The sequence below is a fragment of the Neofelis nebulosa genome, chromosome 12 (genome assembly GCF_028018385.1).
Source record: "Neofelis nebulosa isolate mNeoNeb1 chromosome 12, mNeoNeb1.pri, whole genome shotgun sequence".
Lineage (NCBI taxonomy): Eukaryota > Metazoa > Chordata > Mammalia > Carnivora > Felidae > Neofelis > Neofelis nebulosa.
This window is the reverse complement of record NC_080793.1, coordinates 44,222,544-44,243,682: the sequence shown is the minus strand read 5'-3', so window position 1 is coordinate 44,243,682 and position 21,139 is coordinate 44,222,544. Positions and strand designations below refer to the sequence as shown.

The following is a 21,139-nucleotide window of genomic DNA, read 5'->3' as shown; positions in this document are numbered from 1 at the left end:
TACCCCCCCCCGACTGTGCCCCCCCCCGCTAACTGTGAGGTCCCTCAGGGCTCTGTCCTAGGACTTTTTTCCTTATACTTTCAACTCCCCCCTTAGGTGAAGCCACAGCTATGGGTTCAATGCCCTATGGCTTCAATGGCCCACCTGTCCTCCGAGTCCCAGACCTGTATCTCCACTAGCCTGGTACATATTCTTACTTGGATGTCTCAGAGGCACCTCAAAATCAGCTCATCCAAACTTCCAGCCCCCAAAACTCCTCTTCCAAGATTCTCATTCTCACTAAGTGGCTCTACTCAGTGCTCAAGCCAGAAACCTAGGAGTGACCCTTACTCTTATTCCCTGCGTTATCCCCAGATATCCCATCACTGATTCTCCCTGCTAAACGTCTTCAATCCACCATATTCTCTCCACACTGGAGTTTCAGCCCACACTGTCTCTTATCTGGACCACTGCAATGGGCTCCCGGCTGGTTTCCATGCATCCATCCTTCCCTCTCCCTGGCTTGTGGCCAGGGAAATTCTTTTAACATTCAAGTCTCACCATTCACGTATCTGTTTTCAGAGGCTTCCTAAGACCACAGAATAAAGCTCAGAGTTCTTCTCAGGACCTCTGTGTTCTCGTGCATGGCCTCCAAGGCCCTGCTGCCCCTGTGAACTCATCCTGTGTCACTCCTGCCTCACTCACTATGCGGCACTCACATCTGCACTCACACTCACACTTTTCTCACCTGAGAGCCTCCACACACGTGGCTCTCTCTTTCTGACCAAACCATCCCCCTCCCCTCCCCTCTCACCATTGCTGAATCCCACTCGACATCCAGACTCACCTTAAATATCACTTCTGAGCTCCCCCTGTTGCAGACTTTGTGTGTGTGTGTGTGTGTGCATTTGTATTTTGTATATTTGTACATATTTGTAAATTGTGTATATTAGGAAGAAAATATAATTATAAAGGTATTTGTTGACTTTAGTCCTCTTTATGAGTTTCAAGCCCTTGCTAATAGCACTGGGACAACTGTCTTATTTTATTGGACACTAGCCATGGCTCTCTTATCAGATTTGTTTATTTATATGCAACCTATTTATCTACTAATCATTGACAACTATGATCCATATGATGGGGGAAAAAACCAATAGTCATTTCTGATAAAAAATCTCCCTTCAACCATTACAATGTGCATAACACTGTCACCAGATCCCTTCCTTCTGAAATCCACTGATGCATCCTCCATTTGTCACAAGCATTATCTATGAGCAGTGAACTATGCAGTAGAGGGAGAATCATCCTTAGGGAAATATCTGCCTGTCTTCTATCTGAAACTGCTTATTCTCCAATGAAAAAAGACTTTAGTTTTTAGTTTTTTTTTTTTTTTTAAATCATGTAATTTAAAACAATGTATTGGAAGTATTTTTAGTATGGAGACTTCTTCTTAAAAAACATTTTTCTAACATTCATTTATTTCTGAGAGAGAGAGAGAGAGAGAGAGAGAGCAAGCATGAATGGGGGAGGGGCAGGGAGAGAGGGAGACACAGAACTCAGAAGCAGGCTCCAGGCTCTGAGCTGTCAGCACAGAGCCTGATGCAGGGTTTAAACTCACAAACCACGAGATCATGACCTGAGCCAAAGTTGGATGCCCAACCGAGTGAGCCACCCAGGCCCCCCTGGAGGCTTTTTCTTAAAGCATGGGATAATGACTTTGTTAAAGCCCACTGAAAACAAAAACACATCTAGAAGCTGTGGAAGAACAGAAATCACATTGCTATTTCTTAAATTAAGGAGATGGACTGCTGGAGTAGATGAATGGAGCGTCTTGATAAGGCCCTCCCATGCAATATGTCAGAGGCATTTTTCCTTTTCTTATTTCATTGCAATACCATTAAGACACTGTGACACAAGTGAATTTGCCTATTGGATGCCACATTCACAGGCAGCCGTAGCAGTAACATAACAGCATAACAGCTGAGAGCACTAGGAAGTCTTGTAAAGAAGGGGTTGCACCGGGGTGCCTGGGTGGCTCAGTCGGTTGAGCATCCAACCAGCTCAGGTCATGATCTCATGGTCTGTGGGTTCGAGCCCGACATCAGGCTCTGTGCTGACACCTCAGAGCCTGCAGCCTGCTTCCGATCCTGTGTCTCCCTCTCTATCTGCCCCTCCCCCGCTCTCACTTTGTCTCACTCTGTCTCTCAAAAATAAATAAATGTAAAAAAAAATTAAAAAAAAAAAAAAAAAAAAGAAGGGGCTGCACCATCTCTTAGCCACTCAGTCTTTTACTACACTTCAGCTCCGGCAGAGGAGCAGAGTTTTAACCTTAGAAAAAGCCTGAGCAGGGGGCACTTGGGTGGCTCAGTGGGTTAAGCGTCTGACTTCGGCTCAGACGGTGCTCTCATGGTTCGTGAGTTCGAGCCCAGCATTAGGCTCTATGCTGACAGCTCAGAGCCTGGAGCCCGCTTCAGCTTCTGTGTCTCCCTCTCTCTGCCCCTCCCCTGCTCTCTCTCTCTCTCTCTCTCTCTATCTCTCTCTCTCAAAAATAAACATTAAAACAAATTAAAAAGAAAAGAAAAAGAAAAAGCCTGAGCGGTATCAGCTAGAGGAAGCTTGATTCAGAGGCCCATTCCTGCCCAGCCTGCGAGCCTCAGTTGCTCCCTGCTCAAAGCACAGTGCCCAGCCTGAAGCTGTGTCTGGCTTCAGAGCTTCTGCTAAGTTGATGGTAGGATGCCCTCTTCAGCAGCATGAGGTTTAGGACCCCCGAGAGATCTGTGAGGATGAGGCAGGTGCTTGGGGCAAATTTAGCGGGAGGCAGCCCATGGAGCGGCAGCAGATAGCAGAGTGCTGTGGCACAGGAACCAGGGGCTGGCCAGCGGTCAGCATGGGAGGGGATGGCATCAAGCAGTGTGGATCCTGTGATCAGCCTGGACACCCAAAGTGACTCCAATATGGGCACAACTGGGCAGACAGGTGAGATGCCAGTCTGTGACTGGGGTACAAGGTAGAACTCCGGGAAAGAATTCACTTCCTGGTCTTGGAATTTGGGAGTGTGGGGTCAGCCTGATAAACAACATTAGGAGAGTCCAGCCAGTCACTAAAACCTGGGAAGACAGAACCTCTGGTGGGTGAAATGCTCCAACTGTTGGCTCTTAGGGGTGTGGAGGAGACCCTGAGAGGTAGGCATGCATCCCACTGATGAATACAGTACTTGGAATATGGAGGTGTTTAATAAATAGCTGTTGAATTAATAACCCCGAACCTAGTTCTGAAATCTAGCTTTTTCAAGAAACCTGTCCGTATAGATCAATTTTGGATAGTTTAAAAGGTTCACTTTGATAACATCCCCTTTTCAAACGGTCTTGGAAAGGGCTACCCTATTATATCTGAAAAATTTGAGCCCTGCTTTTGGTCGTATTTCTCATGAGCTGACAGAGTGCCCCCGTGGACCTCGCTCAAAGGCCAGCTGCTGGATAGCACCGCGGGGAGGCCAGGGAGCTGCAGGAGGTGAAACATATACCTGTGACACCTGAAATAACATCAGGTCCAATCAGCCCCGTGAGTCATCATAGACTGATAAAGGCAGTCAGATTCCATGGCTATTTTAACAGTCAACATGTTTTAGGTCTAAAAACAATTTCATGGGCCCTGAAGGGTCAACTGTCTGAGGGGGTGACTAAGAAACCATGGCTGAAAAGTCCACCTCTGCAGGAAGTTCAGAAACCTGCTTCTGACCCTGCCTGTTGAGGGTCTTAAGGCCTCCAGGGTCTTTAGTTCTGGGAGCCTCAACTATTTATTAATTGGCATGTGCAGCTTCTGTGGGAGAAAGACACAGCAACTACTTTGCAAATATACGGTAAAGACAATATTATCAGGAACCACGTTAGTTGATATTTATCAAGCATTTTCTACATGCCAAGCTATGTAGCCTCCTAAGACCTCATAGCTACCTTATGACCCAGGTCCTTTAGCATTACAGCAGAGAAAACAGGGTTAACAACAAAGGAGCAAAAAAGAGGAGGCAGAGGGAGCCACAGGCGCAGTGCTCATGAGACTGAAAACTGATGACTGTATTATATTGGTCTGCTCAGGGATGCAGTGTGAAACTACAGGGCACTAAATGTAGCAAGGTGGCATGCCCTCACATCCTTTTATTTTTTCCTCTTCTTTATAACCAGTGAGATTTAATCTTACACACACACACACACAATCAACCCTCACCACACACATGCAAATCACTGAAGCATCTGTTTCACCTTATTAATTAATGGGAAGTTTGCCTGACTGGCATCAATCTTCCAAGCTGCAGCATACTGTGTGTCAGAATCCCAGTGGTCAAGGCACAGTGAGAAAGTATTAAAGCCATGACTTGAAATACCTTACTTCATCCATGCAAGATTTCTTCTGCAAAGGCCTCATGCTTTGGTGTTACAGAGAAGCCAAACTTTTTACATCTTCAGATTATCCTTTCATTTTTTTCCTCTCTCACTCAGTCTTTGAATATATTTGTGTCTGTGGGTTTATGCAAAGGCGTGCATGCACATGCCTCATACGTGCATGTCACAGAGGTCCCTGGCATAGTGAAAAAACACAGTGGAGTCAAGAAAATTACTACAGGTCTTTACAGGCTGTGTGACCTGTGCTTCTCTGAGACTGCCTCCTTATTTGGAAAAAAGGTAAAAAACATCTTTCTAAAAAAGGTTATTAAACCCAAGTGAACTTTGTAAAGCAATTAACTTACATAGTAGATGATCAGTAAATGGTACACATCATTATGGCAACTGCATAACATCAAAGCTAGATATGACACAATCTGCAGAAAGGCAGATGTGAGATTTGCCTCTGACAAAGCAATGAAACACATTTCATTCTACATAAGATATTTTATAAAGTTCATTTAAAAATTAGTCTGTCCGCAGACGGTAACACTTATCTGCCCATTTGCAGGTTGAAGCAATGGGGTCGGTCATGTCTACCTAAACCTGACTAATGGTTGTCTCCTTTGTCACGGGGCTCAGTTAATGCTGAATTCAATTATCTATGCTGATGGAAAGAGCAGGTCACAGATAATCCAAAAGAGCAAATATTTTCTAAATCAATCAATTTCTTTTCCATAATAGCTTACAGATACTACTTAGGTGTTGGCTAATGTTGGCATTCTGTAAGAATATAAGAATGAGTGCCAGTTGATGGGAGAAGAAATTCATGACCTCTCAGATTCAGACAGAACACTACCCTGGACTTGAAAACTTGTTGCATAAAATTTGCAAGGTGAATAACTGGTGGTAGTCTACCACCAGCTATTCAATTGTATGGCACATACAATAATTATGTCACAGCAATTCCATTCAAATTTTAAAATACTTCCTATGTGCGCATCAAGAACTACCAATTAAGCGTCTAGTCTGGAGTAGCTCATTAGGTTGGTGTGAACACAATACTAAAGAAAACAGGGTTCATTTTTTTTTCCAGAGAGTAATTAGCATCTTTCTTTTGGTGGTCCTACAAAAGTCTGTGAGAGGGAGACTACGCAACTGAGCCCATGGAAGTGAAATACCATCGGTATTTCTGTAAATACCACAAAGCTTATGACCTACTGACCAATGGGGCCCTAGGAACAGTGTTATCTAACTGGTTTATACTATCACGATGTCACCAGTATCAATCACCATTATCACAAGGGACAGCAAACCCTCAATGCAATTTTAACTTGCACTCATTCAACCACAATTTCAAGTGCCTAGTAGGTGCAAAGGACTGGCCTCCCCATTGCTTTACCTGTATCAGTGGTTTTCAAAGTACTGTAAGGACCCTGGAGGTTCTTTCATGGGGGGTCCTGCCAGGGGTACACAAAGCCACTGCATTTCCAACTATTTACCTGTGACCCTGGACTTGAATTTAAAACAACCTCTCACAATAGATCAAAATGCAGAACCAGATAAGGGAGGCCAGCTGTCTTCTCAACAGACATTAAAGTGATTTACCAAGAAAACAAAAAAACAAAACAAAACCAAAACCCAAAAACCACAATGCCACTCTTCTTACTCAAATTTTTTTGTTTTGGGAAATGTTATTTTTCTTTTTCTTTTTTTTTTAATATATGAAATTTATTGTCAAATTGGTTTCCATACAACACCCAGTGCTCATCCCAAGAAATGTCATTTTTCATGAAAGATGTTTTATATGTTAGTACGTGATGAGTTTATTATCTTTTTTCAATGAATACGTATTTGTAAGCCTTCCTGCTTATAATTTCTAAAATGGTAACTATTGATAGATGTAACCCATGTAAACAAAAGGCCTTTGGAATTTGCAATAATTTTTAAGAGACCAAAAAAAAAAAAAAATTGAGAAGCACTGTTCTACATCTATCTCATTTAAATCTTGCAGCATCCCAATACCGTGTCCCAACTTTAGCTGTCTCCATAGAACTTACCACTACCTAAAATCATATCATCCATTTATTTGTTATTTATCTGTTTTCTCCATGACTCAATCACTTGCCTATTTGTTCTCAGATCCATTCCCTACGCTTTGCACCATATTTCCCAGGCTCTTTCGCAAAGACAAGGGGAAGTACTGGTGGGAGAGTGGAGGAGAGCAGAAGCCCAGGGGCTTTTCCTTGCCCTCTCCTTTGGGCTCATCTTCTTTTATTTTATTTTTTATTAAATTTTTAAAATTTTTATTTATTTTGGGGGAGAGAGAGAGTCAGAGAGAGGGAGGGAGAGAGAGAAAGTGGGGGAGGGCAGAGAGAGAAGGAGAAAGAATCCCAAGCAGGCTCCGAACTGTCAGCGCAGAGCCCGATGACCTGGGGCTGGATCCCATGAACCTTGAGCTCATGACCTGAGCCAAAATCAAGAGCCAGATGCTTAACCAAGTGAGCCACCCAGGTGCCCCTGGACTTACCTACTCATCTTCTTGGCTCCACTGTTTATGCACCAGGTCTTTGCTCTGTGCTCCCAATTCCTGCTGAGCAGCCCTGGCTCCCCGAGTCCTTGTGTCCAACCTGAGGGGCACAGTGGCTGGCACCTTTTGTTATTACTTGCTTGCTTCACCATCCCTGTTTGACTTTCCAGCTCTCTCCATACTTTGGGGAGAGAGAGAGTCATCTCAGGTGCCTCATTTCAAAATAGGGATAATAATAATAGTCAATCAGAGCCTCTGTGAGGTCTAGAAAAAAATATATGGAAAGAATTTACCACAGTGCTTGGCCCAGAATAGGTAATACATGTTTGTTAATATTACTATGGCTGTATTTTAAATTTTGGAATTCCTGCCACACGTTTAAAATGGAATCTATTACTTTCAGCTGTTGTTCAAGTTTTGATTATTAACTGAGATCCATAAAAATTATTTTTTTTCAAGGTAACTATTGTAATTGTCATTGATAACTTCTCTCAATTTTACTTCAGATAGAAATGTGGAGAGAATGCAGCAGGAGAAATTCTCCTCTGTAATCAGGCATTAGAAGCTCCAATAAATCACAAGCCTTCCCTTTTTATATTACTATGAAAAGGAAATAAAGCTCAAATTTATTCAGCACTTAACTCTCTACCGGGAACTCACTAAGAGCTTCATGTGCGTTATGACACTTAATTCTCATAACCTTACAAAGTGGATATTATCATTACCCGCCCCCATTTTCCAGATGAGGAAACAGCTCAGAGTGGTTCAGGGCTTGCCAAGTCACACAGTCCACAAAGACAGGAACAGATTTGAACCTGGACTGACAATCAGCCATTAATTCTACACTATTTTTGGAAAATAGAAATAAAGCCATCAAAACACGTCCCATGTATTTTGACAGTTCCTGTCCAAAGACAGTCTCTCGGTATGTCATTAACATATTTGCTCCCATTTCGTCTTCCAAGACCTGGGAAGACAGACTCCCTCAGCTACCCGCTTTTTCTTCCCTACTCTGGGATGGCAAAATATGAATGGTTTATATTTGATGAGAGGCCATACCAGGCAAATCCCCAGTATTCAACAACTGCCTTCCCTCTGCTCCTTGAAAGATTCCTCATAGGACTCCTCAGATGGGCCCAGCAACCAAGGTGATGCTGAAGGAAGTCATCCACAAGTAATGCCTGCTGGTCCCCAGATGCTGAGGCTTCACTGGGCTGCAAGCATTAGGGCTCCCACACTTCAGCCTCTCTTTTCTGGCAGTTTCCTGGATGATATGACTCAGGGAGTGGGCAACAAAACAAACACTCTACAGTTGGCTAGTTTCCCCCTCAAATCATCCATGCTCTCCGTTCTTGAGAACCTGGGCTGAATGATGTAGAAACACCGAAAGCCTATTGCTTCTTTTCAAGAACGATGCCTCCTTTTCCTGTGAGAAAACTAACAATTCAGTTTGAGTCTCCACAAAGACAAACACTTTAACACATTTCTAGAGGCATGCACTGAGAATCAATCAGACACATCGCTAAAGAGGTATTCACCTAATAAAGGGATTCTTTTTTTAAAAAACGTTTTATTTATTTTTGAGACAGAGAGAGACAGAGCATGAACGGGGGAGGGGCAGAGAGAGAGGGAGACACAGAATCGGAAGCAGGCTCCAGGCTCTGAGCCATCAGCCCAGAGCCCGACACGGGGCTTGAACTCACAGACCGCGAGATCGTGACCTGAGCTGAAGTCGGACACTTAACTGACTGAGCCACCCAGGCACCCCATAAAGGGATTCTTTGACAAGCTTTCTTTAAATATTGAACTTTCTCTGAGAAATGAAAATATTAGCCAAGTAACAAAAAATTCAACTCCTTCACATTTTTCAGGGATACATCTGTTCTGCAATATGAACTGTATGGCAGTGGCCAATCAATCTATACCTGTGTAGTAGTAATTAGTTCTCCAGGTGTCTACTTAGTGCAGAGTGTTATGTGGAATGCTGTATCCTGTAGTGGAAACAAGAAGGTGGAATCAGCTAGGTGCAGGCCACATATGCCATGCATGTGAAGGATCTTCTGAAGTTCCATTGTGGACCTGTTCCTGCTTCTGGCTGTCAAGGCCAAGCAAACTTAATCTCATCCCATAAAAGTTTGCCCTTTTTTCCACTGGTTCCATGAGATGTAGCAAAAGAGGAAGGCAACATGGATGATCGACTCCACAGTCAAATGCTTGATATAATGCCTGATTGGTTTTAAAATTTTTTTAAATGTTTATTCATTTTTGAGAGACAGAGCGCAAGCAGGGGAAGGGTAGAGAGAGAGGAAGACACAGAATGTGAAACGGGCTCCAGGCTCTGAGCTGTCAGCACAGAGCCCGACACGGGGCTTTAACCCATGAACCGCGATATCATGACCTGAGCTGAAGTCGGACGCTTAACCGACTGAGCTATCCAGGCACCCCTATAATGCTTGATTTTTATCCGAGGCTCTTTTTTACCTCAATTTACCTGATGAGTCTATTTCATCACATTGATACTGTGTGATACTGAGGGAACTAACATTTAAAGCATATCTGACGCTGAGCGGAGTGTTTGAAAGGTAGCATGTTATTTAATACCTTCAATAATCCCAAGAAGTAGGTACTGTTAGATACATTTTATAGATGAAAAAATAAGCTTAGAGAGACTGAAATTCTGCTAGTAAAAGTTGATAACTGGGATTCAAAGTCATGTCTGACAGACACTAATGCTTTTGTTGCTTTTTACTGCCCCCCTACTCCCTGCTTCAAACTGGCTCATTTTCCCAGAGCATCCATTCTACTAAAAGAAAACTTAATGGAAAAAAATGATTATGTGAAGGGAAACATGGATAGAATTATCACTTAAGACTATGCATTTAGCATGAGTTTTTAAAGATAAAATGACAAAAAGGTCCTGTCTCCAGAAGACAACACACGCCCCTAGACCTGTAAGTTATTTTAAAGGAAAAGCCAGTGAATCATTCTCCACACGTGGGGATCTGAGGCAGGCACATCATTTTATCTCCCTTCAAAATGGCATTATTTAAGAATCTATACCCTACGTAAAGGGAGTTCAGAGCACTGGTCAGGAGGGTAGAGCTGGAGGCCTCTGGTGTCAGGGCTGTGCAGATGCCCATACTCAGGTAAACCTGTGCTCTCTTTAGAAATCAGTTGGGAATTCCAGAACCAGTACGTGGGTGTCCTCCTCACTTCAAGTGGCTTGTACAACTGTTCCCTCCAACTCCATACTCTGTTCTGGGCAAGAGTTCTGGTTAGGTCACTGTGGTCCATCCCACTGCACTTCCAGATATATTTCCACATCCCTTACAGCATGGCTCTGAGAGGGCCCGTGCAGCACTGACCTCCACAGTGCAGCCTTTGTTGGCTAAGGAAGGACACCATGTCTACAATCACCAACATAGTTAAAGCTGCAGATGCCCCACCCCCACCCCAGTACAACTTTTGTTTTTCATCTCTGTTTTCCACGGAATATCATATATCCCTTTTCCCTTCCCAGCTGATGCTGAGATGTAACAACCTGTCACCTGAGATATGGCCCATTAAAATTACATAGCACAGGTAATGGAGAATTCAGTGCAGGTTGGGACAGCAGGTGATTAGCCTTACCTTACAGGGCAGTCTTCAGGCCCTCTGAGCTACCTGTATCTGCTTCTCTTCCTTTCTGCTTCTTAGCACTCACTATTTTTCGGAGCTATCTCTTGGGGTTTGTTAAGTGGGGGTGGTTATTCAACACTGTCCTCATTAACTGAGCCACCAAGCCACTGTAGTATTGTGTTAACAAGGCAGGGAATTGTGACCACCCACAATAGACCATCAATTCTCCAGTAGCCAGTGGGGGTAGGAAAGAATGGATTCAGCTGTGTCTGCATATCTTCCATGAATATACAACTGAACAAACTTGGGTAGCATCAGAATCTAGAGGAGGCAAGTTTTGAAAAAAGAGCAGAACCTTGGAGTTCCTGTCAGTAAGGACCTTGTACAATTTGTATCAGATGCAGGGCCCTGTCTATTTTCACATCCCTTGCTGTGACTATTGGGTTTGTCTTAGGACTTTTTCCAGAGAGGATTTAACATGTGATACAACAGGCAGGGGAAAATCAAGGGTGGTGTTGATTCTGGGATATGAATATCACAGACACAAGATGTTGCAAATTCTTAGAAAGCCAAACAGTTTCTCAGATCCCAAAGGCAAATCATGTTTCCAGAGCCTTGGGAAAACTTGCTAGTTCACAAGGCTACCTTGTGAATGGGGGCTCCATTCTTGGCACTAAGCTGCCTGAGAACCCCTTCCCCATCCTCTTGAGAGATCAAATCCAGGTAACCTTGCCCAACACTGATTTTAATGAGTAGCTGATCCTAGATGTGACTAGTAGGCTATCTACCCTCTTCTCCAGCTAACCTGTGCCCACCCTCTGCTGAGGTTGGCTGGTTTCACACTGCACATGGGCAGGTTTAGTACTCAGTCTTCTGAAAACCAAGCAAGAAGACACAACCAAATGTCTTTTTCCCTAAATAGTTACGTGTTCATCCCCCAAACCAGGATTTGACCTAGCTCCTTAAAAACCAATGAAATTTCCCAAAGTCTTTGAGAGATGACAACCTGTAGTATTTACAACCCCATCACAGAGTGATTCAGCAATGAAGACTGCTAACTTTTAAAAATCTTGTTGAGTCTTTTACAATGCATTTATTTTATTTTTCTAGGGATACTGTTCAGAAACCGCCTAGTGGTCTCCAGGATTTTTTGTTGTTAGTTATGCAGAAATGTATGCAGAGAGAGAAAAGCAATGAACACATTTGTTTTTTCCAGCACCTCTTATGGGTGATTAGGGCTCTGGGCTCTGTGTTTTTACTCACACTGCCTCATTTAATCCTTACAACAGTCCCGTGAGATCGAATTACAATCGTCAGTTTACAAACAGAAATGTAAGCTCAGAAGTTATGTGTCTACCAATGTCACATAACACCTTGTAATGGCAGAGCAGTTGAATAAATTTAAGTCTCTGTCTACAAGTCCAGTGCTAGTCCTACCACATCGTAAATATATTTTGTTGATGTACATTCTGTCTTTCCAGTGTTATACAGATTTATATCAAAACAAAAAAAAAATGTGGGAGCCATGCAATAAAAAATAAGTTAAAATTTAAAGGCTAATTATAAACTCAGTTCCCTGACACCTCGTGTCTGAAAAGTTCTCCCTATGGACATTTTTATAGTCTCATGTTTCCTGCCACAATATTTTGAGAGAGGATGAAACTCAGCCGTAGCCTCATGAGAAAGATTGCCAAAGGGATGTGACTATTCCCACAGTGCACTTGACCACTGAGCAAACTACTCATTTCGGAAAACCGTACAGAGGAACTAGATCTTTTGGACATTATGGAAAGGCTCAAGGACATGAACTCTGCTTTCCTCTCTTAGTGCCTAAAATAGGGCTTGCTTCTGAGCAGGTGCCAGACAAACATTTACTGAATGAATGAATGAATGAATGAATGAATGGCAGTAACAGGTCATTGTGGGCCCACAAAACGCATTGGCAAAGTCATCCCTTCGCCAATCTTGGAATGGAACATGGAAACAGTTAAAGTGCTTGGGCACACACTTAAGGCGTTTCAGAGGTGATTTTTTAAATAGGAACAAACAAAAACAAAAAACAAAAACTAAAAATCACTTCCTTAAAAGTTAATACAAAATTGGGGTTTCTAAAATTTTCTCCATCCTAAACAACTTCCTAAAACCACTGACTGAGAAATCTTTAGCCATGTGAAGGAAAACTTGCAAAATAATAATACATACTATGAATGGTAGTAGGAAACAAGGACATAGATTTTTGTCTACTCTTGAGCCCAAACTCTGACTTCCTTCTCCTTCCCTTTCCCCTTCTCCTTCTTCTTTTTTTTAAGTAGGCTCCACGCCCAGCACAGAGCCCAATGCGGGGCTTGAACTCATGACCGTGAGAACAAGACTTGAACTGAGATCAACAGTTGGACCCTTAACAGACTGAACCACCCAGGCACCCCCCAAATTCTCACTTCTAAATGACATATTAGCTGTACAGCCTTGGGAAAGCCCCTTACGTTGTTTAAATGTCAGCATCCTCACTGGTAAAATGGAATATTTAATTAACTGAGTTATTGCAAGAATTAAAGATTAACAGTGGCACTTGGCAGGCTCAGTAGATGTGAGTCCCCTCCTTCGCCTCTCTCCCTTTCCTTCCCTGACACCCATCTAATATAAACCATAAAGGTAGGTGAGATCATGTAATTAATTTTTAAATGTTCTTATTCCTCCTGTTCAGAGGCTTTTTAAAAACATGAGTTGGAGGAGCTCTAAGTTTTCCACTCACTTTTTTTCTTAGTGTCAGAACTAAGATATTACATCCTATTATATAACAAGAACAGAGAAGCTGGGGGCTAGAACATAAAAATTATTGTTAACAAGACAGGCAACAGAATAAAAAAGAAGGCTGTGGCTATTTTTCTGTTGTTATCTCTAAGAGTGGTTGAGGAGATATAATGGAAGAGGAGGAGGTGGCCTGTGCTTCTGAAGTTACTGCTGTCCTAGAAGCTTTAACAGGGACATCTGTTGACTTTTTAACAAAGGAAGCTAAAGGGGATCGAGGGGGAGTGAAAGAAACTCTGGTTCACAAAGAAGCCACATCTGTTTGGTATTCTCCCAACTGAGAAAGCTCGACTTCGAAATAGTCTGGGTATCCTAGTTAAACTAGGATCCAGGAACCGATGAAAGCTTTTCTTTCCCTCATGTTTCAATGGTAGAGATCAACAGCTGTTTATATCCTTTAATACCTAACTGAGGGTGAAGCCTTCACATCTGTCAGTATTTTCCGGTCCTATTTCCTTGGATCACAGTGGGGAGGAGGTGAAGTTTGAACCCCTCCCAATTCCCAGGCAAGAACACAGAAATATGCCTGGGATTCAAAGCTGTAATGCTAAGCAGAACTCCCCATGTCTCATCCACCCAGGGTCTGCTGTTTGCAGAGAATTCTTCTTTTACTTTATCCTGACAGACATCTTGATCATTTCCATGATAATGACTCACCGCAGTACAAAGATCAAAAAGAAGAAAAGTGGGCTGGAATCAGGGGGAGGAAGAAGAGGAGGAAATGAATTCTAACAGAGAAAGTGGCTCCTAGAGATAAATTTTTTTCAAAACATAGCAACAATATTATGCAAGGGCAAATAGTAGAGGTGAGCAGGATGCTGATGAAGACCTTCGAGGTGATGGTGGATGGTGGTGGTTTTTACTGACCCCTAACATTTCATCTTGGAAAAATAAGAGATAACTAAACTCTGTGAAGGCAAGGTGCAGGATATTCCAAGGATGCTGATAAAGGGATTCAGATCTATTTAACTTTTGGTCCCCGGCACTACAGACATGTTGGGTCTTTGTAAAGATCATTTTTACTCCATTCTTCCATCCATCTATCCACCCATCCATCCATTCAACAATTTATAAGGCACCAAGACAGGACTTTGTGCTAGAATATTCAAGTGAACAAAACATATTCTGTAATTTTAAGGAGCGTGCATTCTGACGGGTGAAAAGCTTCACAGAGGCATGAGAATTCACTAGTTAGAGAAGATGGGGAATTCCATCCAAACAAGATGGATAAAACCAGAGAGGTAAGAAATAGACTGTTTCTGGGGGGAATGCAAAGCATTCTGGGCAGTTAAAGAGAGGAGAGGTGGGTGCTTACTGAAAGTGCAGATTCTTAGGTCTCATCTAAGATATTCTAATTTAGTTGTTAAGGGGGAAGGGCAAAGAATTTGTATTTTGAACAGAAGGCCCAAAGAATTCTGATACAAACAAATGTTTGACCCCTCTAACTTATATAGATAAACATTTCTCAAAAGATGCTAATGGTGTTCATTAAAAGCAAAAAAAGATACACATTCAAATTAGGAAATACTACACACTAAAGTATTATAATGCACATTAGCATATTAAAAGTCCTGCAGTAAAGAAACTGGTTTCATTCAGCAGTTCCCAAACTTATTTTCCATGGGCAAAAAGAAAAGAAAGAAAGAAAACCATGGTGCGCCTGTTAAGATCTCTCAGGACGCCAATGTACTCTGGAGCCAACAGAGGACTCTGATGAGGTGAGCATGGTCTGCAAGCCCACTGAATGGCTAACGAAATGTCTGGAAAAAGACAGCAAAGTCTATTACTCTAGGGGATATGGCGGCATCTGCTGATTTCCTCCAAGGAAAGTCTAAAACCATCTATTATGTCCTAGTTTCCAAGCAGACTGCCAGAAGCTTCCTTACTCTCAAGTAACACACCATGGTTCTGTGATGTTATTTCTGGTCACCAACTCTATGTGGTAATCACAGCTGCCAGAGACAGCAGAAGTGCCCAGAGTTCAAAGCATCATGGAGTAGAAACAGAAGGGGAAAGACAAAGAGGAGGTAGCATTGCCCAAATTTATTTATCTTTATTGCTATCACATGTTCTGCACAGAGAATTGGCAGTTGGGAAAACTCCTAGCAAAAAAAAGAAGCCTCTGCCAGCCAGTGAAAGTACAAAAACCACGAACCTAAGAAATTCCCACCCCTTCCAAGGTGCCTATGATACGGCCAGGGGAGTTTCTGAACCCTGCCTTCTTCCTCCTGTGCTGGTGAGCCAAGGGAGTTTGCATTACCACACACACCACCTCCTTCCCTAGCAAGGGACAGCATCGGGCAAGCGCATGAGAGAGCTGGGCAAATCAAGGCAATACAGTGATTCTGAGCAAATTGGTGTGTGTGCTGAATATTTCAAGATGCACATACCGCCCTAATCAATTTATACACTCCTCTCCCAGCCCGGTTTAGCTTAATTACTTCCATATGTCCCACCTCAACTTCCATATACCACAGGGGGGATACACACATCCCATCTAGAGGTGATCTCAACAATGTGCTCCAAATGCTTCTTTTATATCCCAACCATCTCAGAGCTTTTTTAATACTACTGTCTAAGAGCACAAGTATTTTTTCAATCATTCCACAAATATTTCCTGAGGGCCTACAAAGTTCCAGGGCACTGTGCTAGACACTGGGGACACATAGGAGGTGGCTCATTCCTATTGAATCTGATGCCTAAAACCCCCCTGAACTTTAAATTCAGCCTGTCAGTGCATGGCAAATCCAATTATCAGCAGCATAAAGAAATATAAAAGGGAGATAAGGTTTGGTCCTTCCCCTTGAAGAGTTTTATAGCTCAGAGCACCACACAAATGAAAGCATTTGCATTTCAAGTTCTAGTGGGTCTAGCAGCTACACATGGGTCCAGAGTTACTAATACAACCTGGAATTAATAACAAATGATCAGGAGTGGTAAGAACAGATGCCAGGATTTTTATTTCCCCAGAAGGCCAACCCCCGTTTGCTTGATCCCCAAACAAATCCATGCATTCTCACACTGGGATTCCTTAACCTGAGAGATGAATACCAATAAATGCACCAGAGTTAATGTAACTTTAGTTAATTATCCAAAAAGTGAAAATTCTACATGGCTAACTGGGTGAGTCTGGAATGTAGTCCTAAAGAAACCAGCAAGATCAAATCTAACATCTCAGCAAAGCAATGCTCTCTAGCATGTGGTACCTATACCACTGGGTCCACAAAATAATTGTAAGTAGTCCACAAATGATTTTTTTTTTTAATTTCAAGGAGGTTCTTAGATCTGAAAAAAGACACTGCAAGTACGATGGATGTTAGGGAAACACTGATAGGGTGCCACCCAGCATTCAAGGACAGACCCTAGAAGAAGCCCCTGCAAACTTTCTGAGCTTGGGTGGGATGCACCAAAACAAGCAAGAAGCTGGTCATGGACTTACCCACGCATGTTGGAAATATGTCCTCATTGTTGATCTGGACCTCGATCCAATCCATAAGGAGGTTCATGTACTGGGGAGCTGGCAGGGCAGTTGGCTTCTTGTACTTGAGGTCATCCTGCCAGCGATACTCATATTTGGGGCCCCCTGACATCACAGGGCAGGTCTGCTCGGTACAGAACTCACAGATGGTGCCATAGATGAGGTTGATCCTATTGAAGAAGTCCACCACGTGCACTGCCACCCAGTCGTTCTGGTCCTCCCCACTGGGCAGCTGCACGGCCGCCTTCAGGTCCACGCCTGAGTTGAGTGACGCCTGAGCCCGTTTGTGGAGCTCAAACCTTTGTGTGCCAGGTTCAAATTTCCTCTTGGGCCGGAAGGTCTTGTCCTTGTTGAACACCTGCTTCAAGGCTATGGACATGGTCTTTTCCTTCTCTTCTTTTCTTTTGCAGGAAGCAAAAAGGCACCTGGAACTTTTCAGTGAGAGGTCACAACCCAGCAGGGTTTTCCACTGCCAGCCCTCTGGCCCCAGTATTGCGGTCTGCAGCTTTTAATCGCTTTTAAACGGCCCCTTCCATCTTCCTCTTGAATAGTTTCCAAGAGAACCTCATGTTTCTTCCTAAAGGCTGAAGAGAAAAGGGTCTTACTAGTACACAGTTTGCATTTAAGAAATGACAAACACTTAGATCTGATTTCCACCTTGCTCTGGCAGTACCTACTTCCATCCAAGTATAAGGATGTTGAGGGTACCAAACCCCCAAGGATCTGTGATGATGATTCAAACCACGCAAATAACTCTTTTTCTTCGTGGCCTTGGTCAAATCTCTGGCAACTCCTCCCTGTGTGGTCATTGGTTAATGAACTCTCCAAGGTGTCAACATGAACATGTTAGTCAATGCCCCATCCCCATGCCTTTTATGCTCCTTTTTACAGCATCTGTCCTACTCCCCACTGCCTTTATTGAGGAAGCATAGAATCACTACCCCATCCTCCTAAATATGGCTGATTGGATCAGGGGTGGCTATCATTCCAAACTGGCTAATGTCTCTCCTGGGAATCTGGGATCAGAACCCAGCCTTTGTTAGGCATTGTCCCTGAGAAACAATGAAAACTGGGCCTGGTTGAGCCCTATTTGGACCACATGCAGTGCAGCTAAGAAAGCTGGTCTGCAGAGAGGGGAGGGAGGAGAGAAGGCTGAGGAAGGAAGGAGAATGGGGGGGGGGAGAGGAAGAAAAAGGAGAGGAAAGGAAAAAGTCATTGACACAAAGAGAAACAGAGAGCACAGCACAAGTGGCTACAGGGAAAGGAAGACAAGAGAAAAAGAGAAACAGTGAGGAGAGTGGCTTCTTGAGTTCCTGATAAGCTTCTAGGAATTGGTTCTAGTTGTTTTTGAAGCCTAGCTATGATTCCAGCTCTTGAGATCCATACGTTTACCCTGAATTTGCCGAATAAATCCCTTGTTTTACTTCAACTAACTTGAGTAGGTTTTGTCTGTTTCCAAGAATCCTCAACTATGGCAGCATTTATCACTCCTCTAACTTCATCCTTTACATCTTTGGTATCACACCTTAGAGTTCTGAGGCAGAGGTGTACAATAAAACTTTCTGTGATAATGCAAATGTTCCATATCTTTGTTGTCTAATATGGTACTCACCAGCCGTATGTGCCTATGGAGCACTTGAAATGTGGCTAGTGTGACTGAGGCACTGAACTTTTCATTTTATTGAATTTTAATGAATTGAAATTCAAATGGTCACATGCAGCTAGTGGCTATCATTTTAGAAAATGCAGCTTTGGTTTTCAGTGCTCTCTTCCCTATCTCATTTGACCCTTACAAAATTTTGGTGTGGTTTATAGTAGATGTGTGGTAGTTATTATACCTGGGTCTCTAAGAGATAAAATTACTTGCCTAACAACATAGCTAGTACAGGCAAAGTTAGGATTAAAATCCAGTTTCCTGACTCCCAGTAAATGCTCTGTCCACATAGCCTCCTATTCTAAAAAGTGATGCCCTTCAACCTGTCTCTCCTGCTTGTTCATGAAACCTCTATACCCAGACTCTCCATCCACATATTCCCCAAAGACCACAAGTGTAGACTGGCTGGAGGTAAAGATGGTGTCCTGTGGCTTAGAAACAGAAAGGAGATAAATGATCCACGCAGGGGTCAAGCCCTAGCAAAATGGGCCAACAGCTGTGGCCAGATTCAGAAGAGCCCATCGTGGAATCTGTGAAAATGAACTTGGAGCATGATCTCACTGAACTGCACTTTCCCGACTTAGATGGGGTTTTGCTATTCCACACTCAAGCATGGCTTGGTGATGCAATCAACCTAAAGTTATTCAGGCAAAAACATAAAAACAAAAACACCTGAGACACTGGTATTCCCTCTCACACACTGCTCTTTGCGCAGAACTGCTGATCATTCAGATGATGCCTCCTCTGGCCACTCTCTGCAGCCTCTGTCTGCTCACTTCCTCCCTCTCAATCTCACCCTCTTCCAATTAGGTTTTCACTGAAATGACACTTGGGCGGCGTTTCTGTTTTTTTTGTTTTTTTTCTCTCCTCCTCACATGGAGCTGAACATACCTCCCTACCCCATACAAAGATAGTCATGTTCAAAGGCAGGTCCCGTGGCATTCTCTGCCTGAGACTGTCTGTGAAATGACACGCCTGGGGTGCTTCAAAATATCACCACGAAGGATATCACCACACAAACTCTGCCAACCCTAGGGAGAGGAGGGAGCAATCTTTCTCCCTAAAAAGAATACCTTCCCAAAGGCTGGCTCTACCTGGAAAGAGGTGTGAGAAAACTGAGGGCACTAAAAGTGCTTTTCCAGAATAAAAATACAAGCTGGAAGTTGGGAAGATGGAGAAAGGATGGTGTGGTTGTTTTTTTTTTTTTTTCCTCTTTTAAAATAGACAATAGTTCCTCTGTATCACAAATGCTTAGTTGCTGACAAAAAAGCAGCAATCATCCATCAGCCGCCTCCTCGTGTCTCCAGCAAATAAGAACTTGCTGTTCTGACGATGAGGATGCTGTCAGTTACCATGGACCTCAGAACAGTCTTCTTGCATCACCTTACATGACCCTCAGTATCACTTGTTTGGCTGTTTCCCTGGGGCCTGGAGTATCTGCTTGCATGGACACCAATGGGAAACCTTCCTGCATACGCTGCCAGTCTCCTGTGCATGCCATCAAAAGAGCCTCCATTCTGATGAAAGTATGTGAATGAGACAGAATAATCATAGCAAATCCTTGTCACAAAACCCTGCAGTGTGGCTGGTACTCACAAATGCTTCAGTAAATATTAAAATCTCATGAAGTTTGGAGATTTTTCTTCCAGAGATACTTAGATAATGAACTTCAAGACATCAGTCTCTTGAACCACATGGGTATTTATTCAGACCTTCAACCAGCTTTAAAGTCACTCTTTCTTTTTGCCTCAATGTAAAAGGCTGACTGAAGGGGAAAACAATCATCTTTGGAGGATTATGTCTCAACCAAGTCCCTTAATGTGCCACTACTGGCTACCATTTATTAAACTCTACTATGTACCAGATCCTTTGCATGTATTATCAACGTTTTATTTTTTATTTTTTTAATGTTTATTTTATTTTTGAGAGAGAGAGAGAGAGAGAGAGAGAGAGAGAGAGAGAACACATGCATGAGTCGGTGGAGGGGCAGAGAGAGAGAATCCCAAGCAGGCTCTGCGTTGGTCAGCACAGACCCCTGTGTGGGGCTTGAAACCATGAACCACGAGCTCATGACCTGAGCGGAAGTCAAGAGCCAGAGGCTCAAGGGACCGACCCACCCAGGTGCCCCAATTATTAACATTTTAATCCCCACTATAGTCTTACATGGTGGATGTTTTTATGACCATTTAAGAGAAAAAGAAATTGAGGCTCAGCTAGATGAAGTAATTTGGCAAAAATCACAAAATTAGTAGAAAGTAAGGCTAAATTTTGAACCCAGAACTCCTCAGCACTAAAACATAGATGATTTTTTTTCTCACTAAAACTGTTTTGAAATCTCACGAACACTTTTATGTTTTCAAAGCTCCTTCACATGTAGATTTCAAAGCTCCTCACAACAAGACTATAAAGAAAGCTAGAACAGATGGTATTTTTATCTCCATTTCACAGATAAGGAAACAGAAACTCTGATCTCCTCCAGTCCTCATTCCAAATGCATTAAACATTCTGCCATGCTCAAACATTACGATGTCTCTTTTGCTCAAACTTTTTTATCTAGAATGAAGCTCCCTGGAAATGCAAAGAGCTGATAGGCAAGTCCCCATGTTTAATGACACTGGCCATCCAGGATGGGCAATAACAATTTCCTCATTTAACTGAATGGATGAACAAACAGGCATCTGTGTCTTTATTTG

The 21,139-nt window shown here is 42.9% G+C and overlaps 1 protein-coding gene across 7 annotated transcripts in view; it reads right to left on the bottom strand.

Annotated features, from left to right (window-relative positions):
• Positions 1-21,139, bottom strand: part of MOB3B (MOB kinase activator 3B) — a 203,702-nt gene that overhangs the window by 107,965 nt on the left and 74,598 nt on the right. For all 7 annotated transcript variants that reach the window (XM_058695174.1, XM_058695176.1, XM_058695173.1 and 4 more), the window contains exon 2: positions 16,754-17,376. In XM_058695174.1, the coding sequence (XP_058551157.1) occupies positions 16,754-17,171 (418 nt within the window). In that variant the 5' untranslated portion in view covers positions 17,172-17,376. The remainder of the gene's footprint in view (positions 1-16,753; positions 17,377-21,139) is intronic.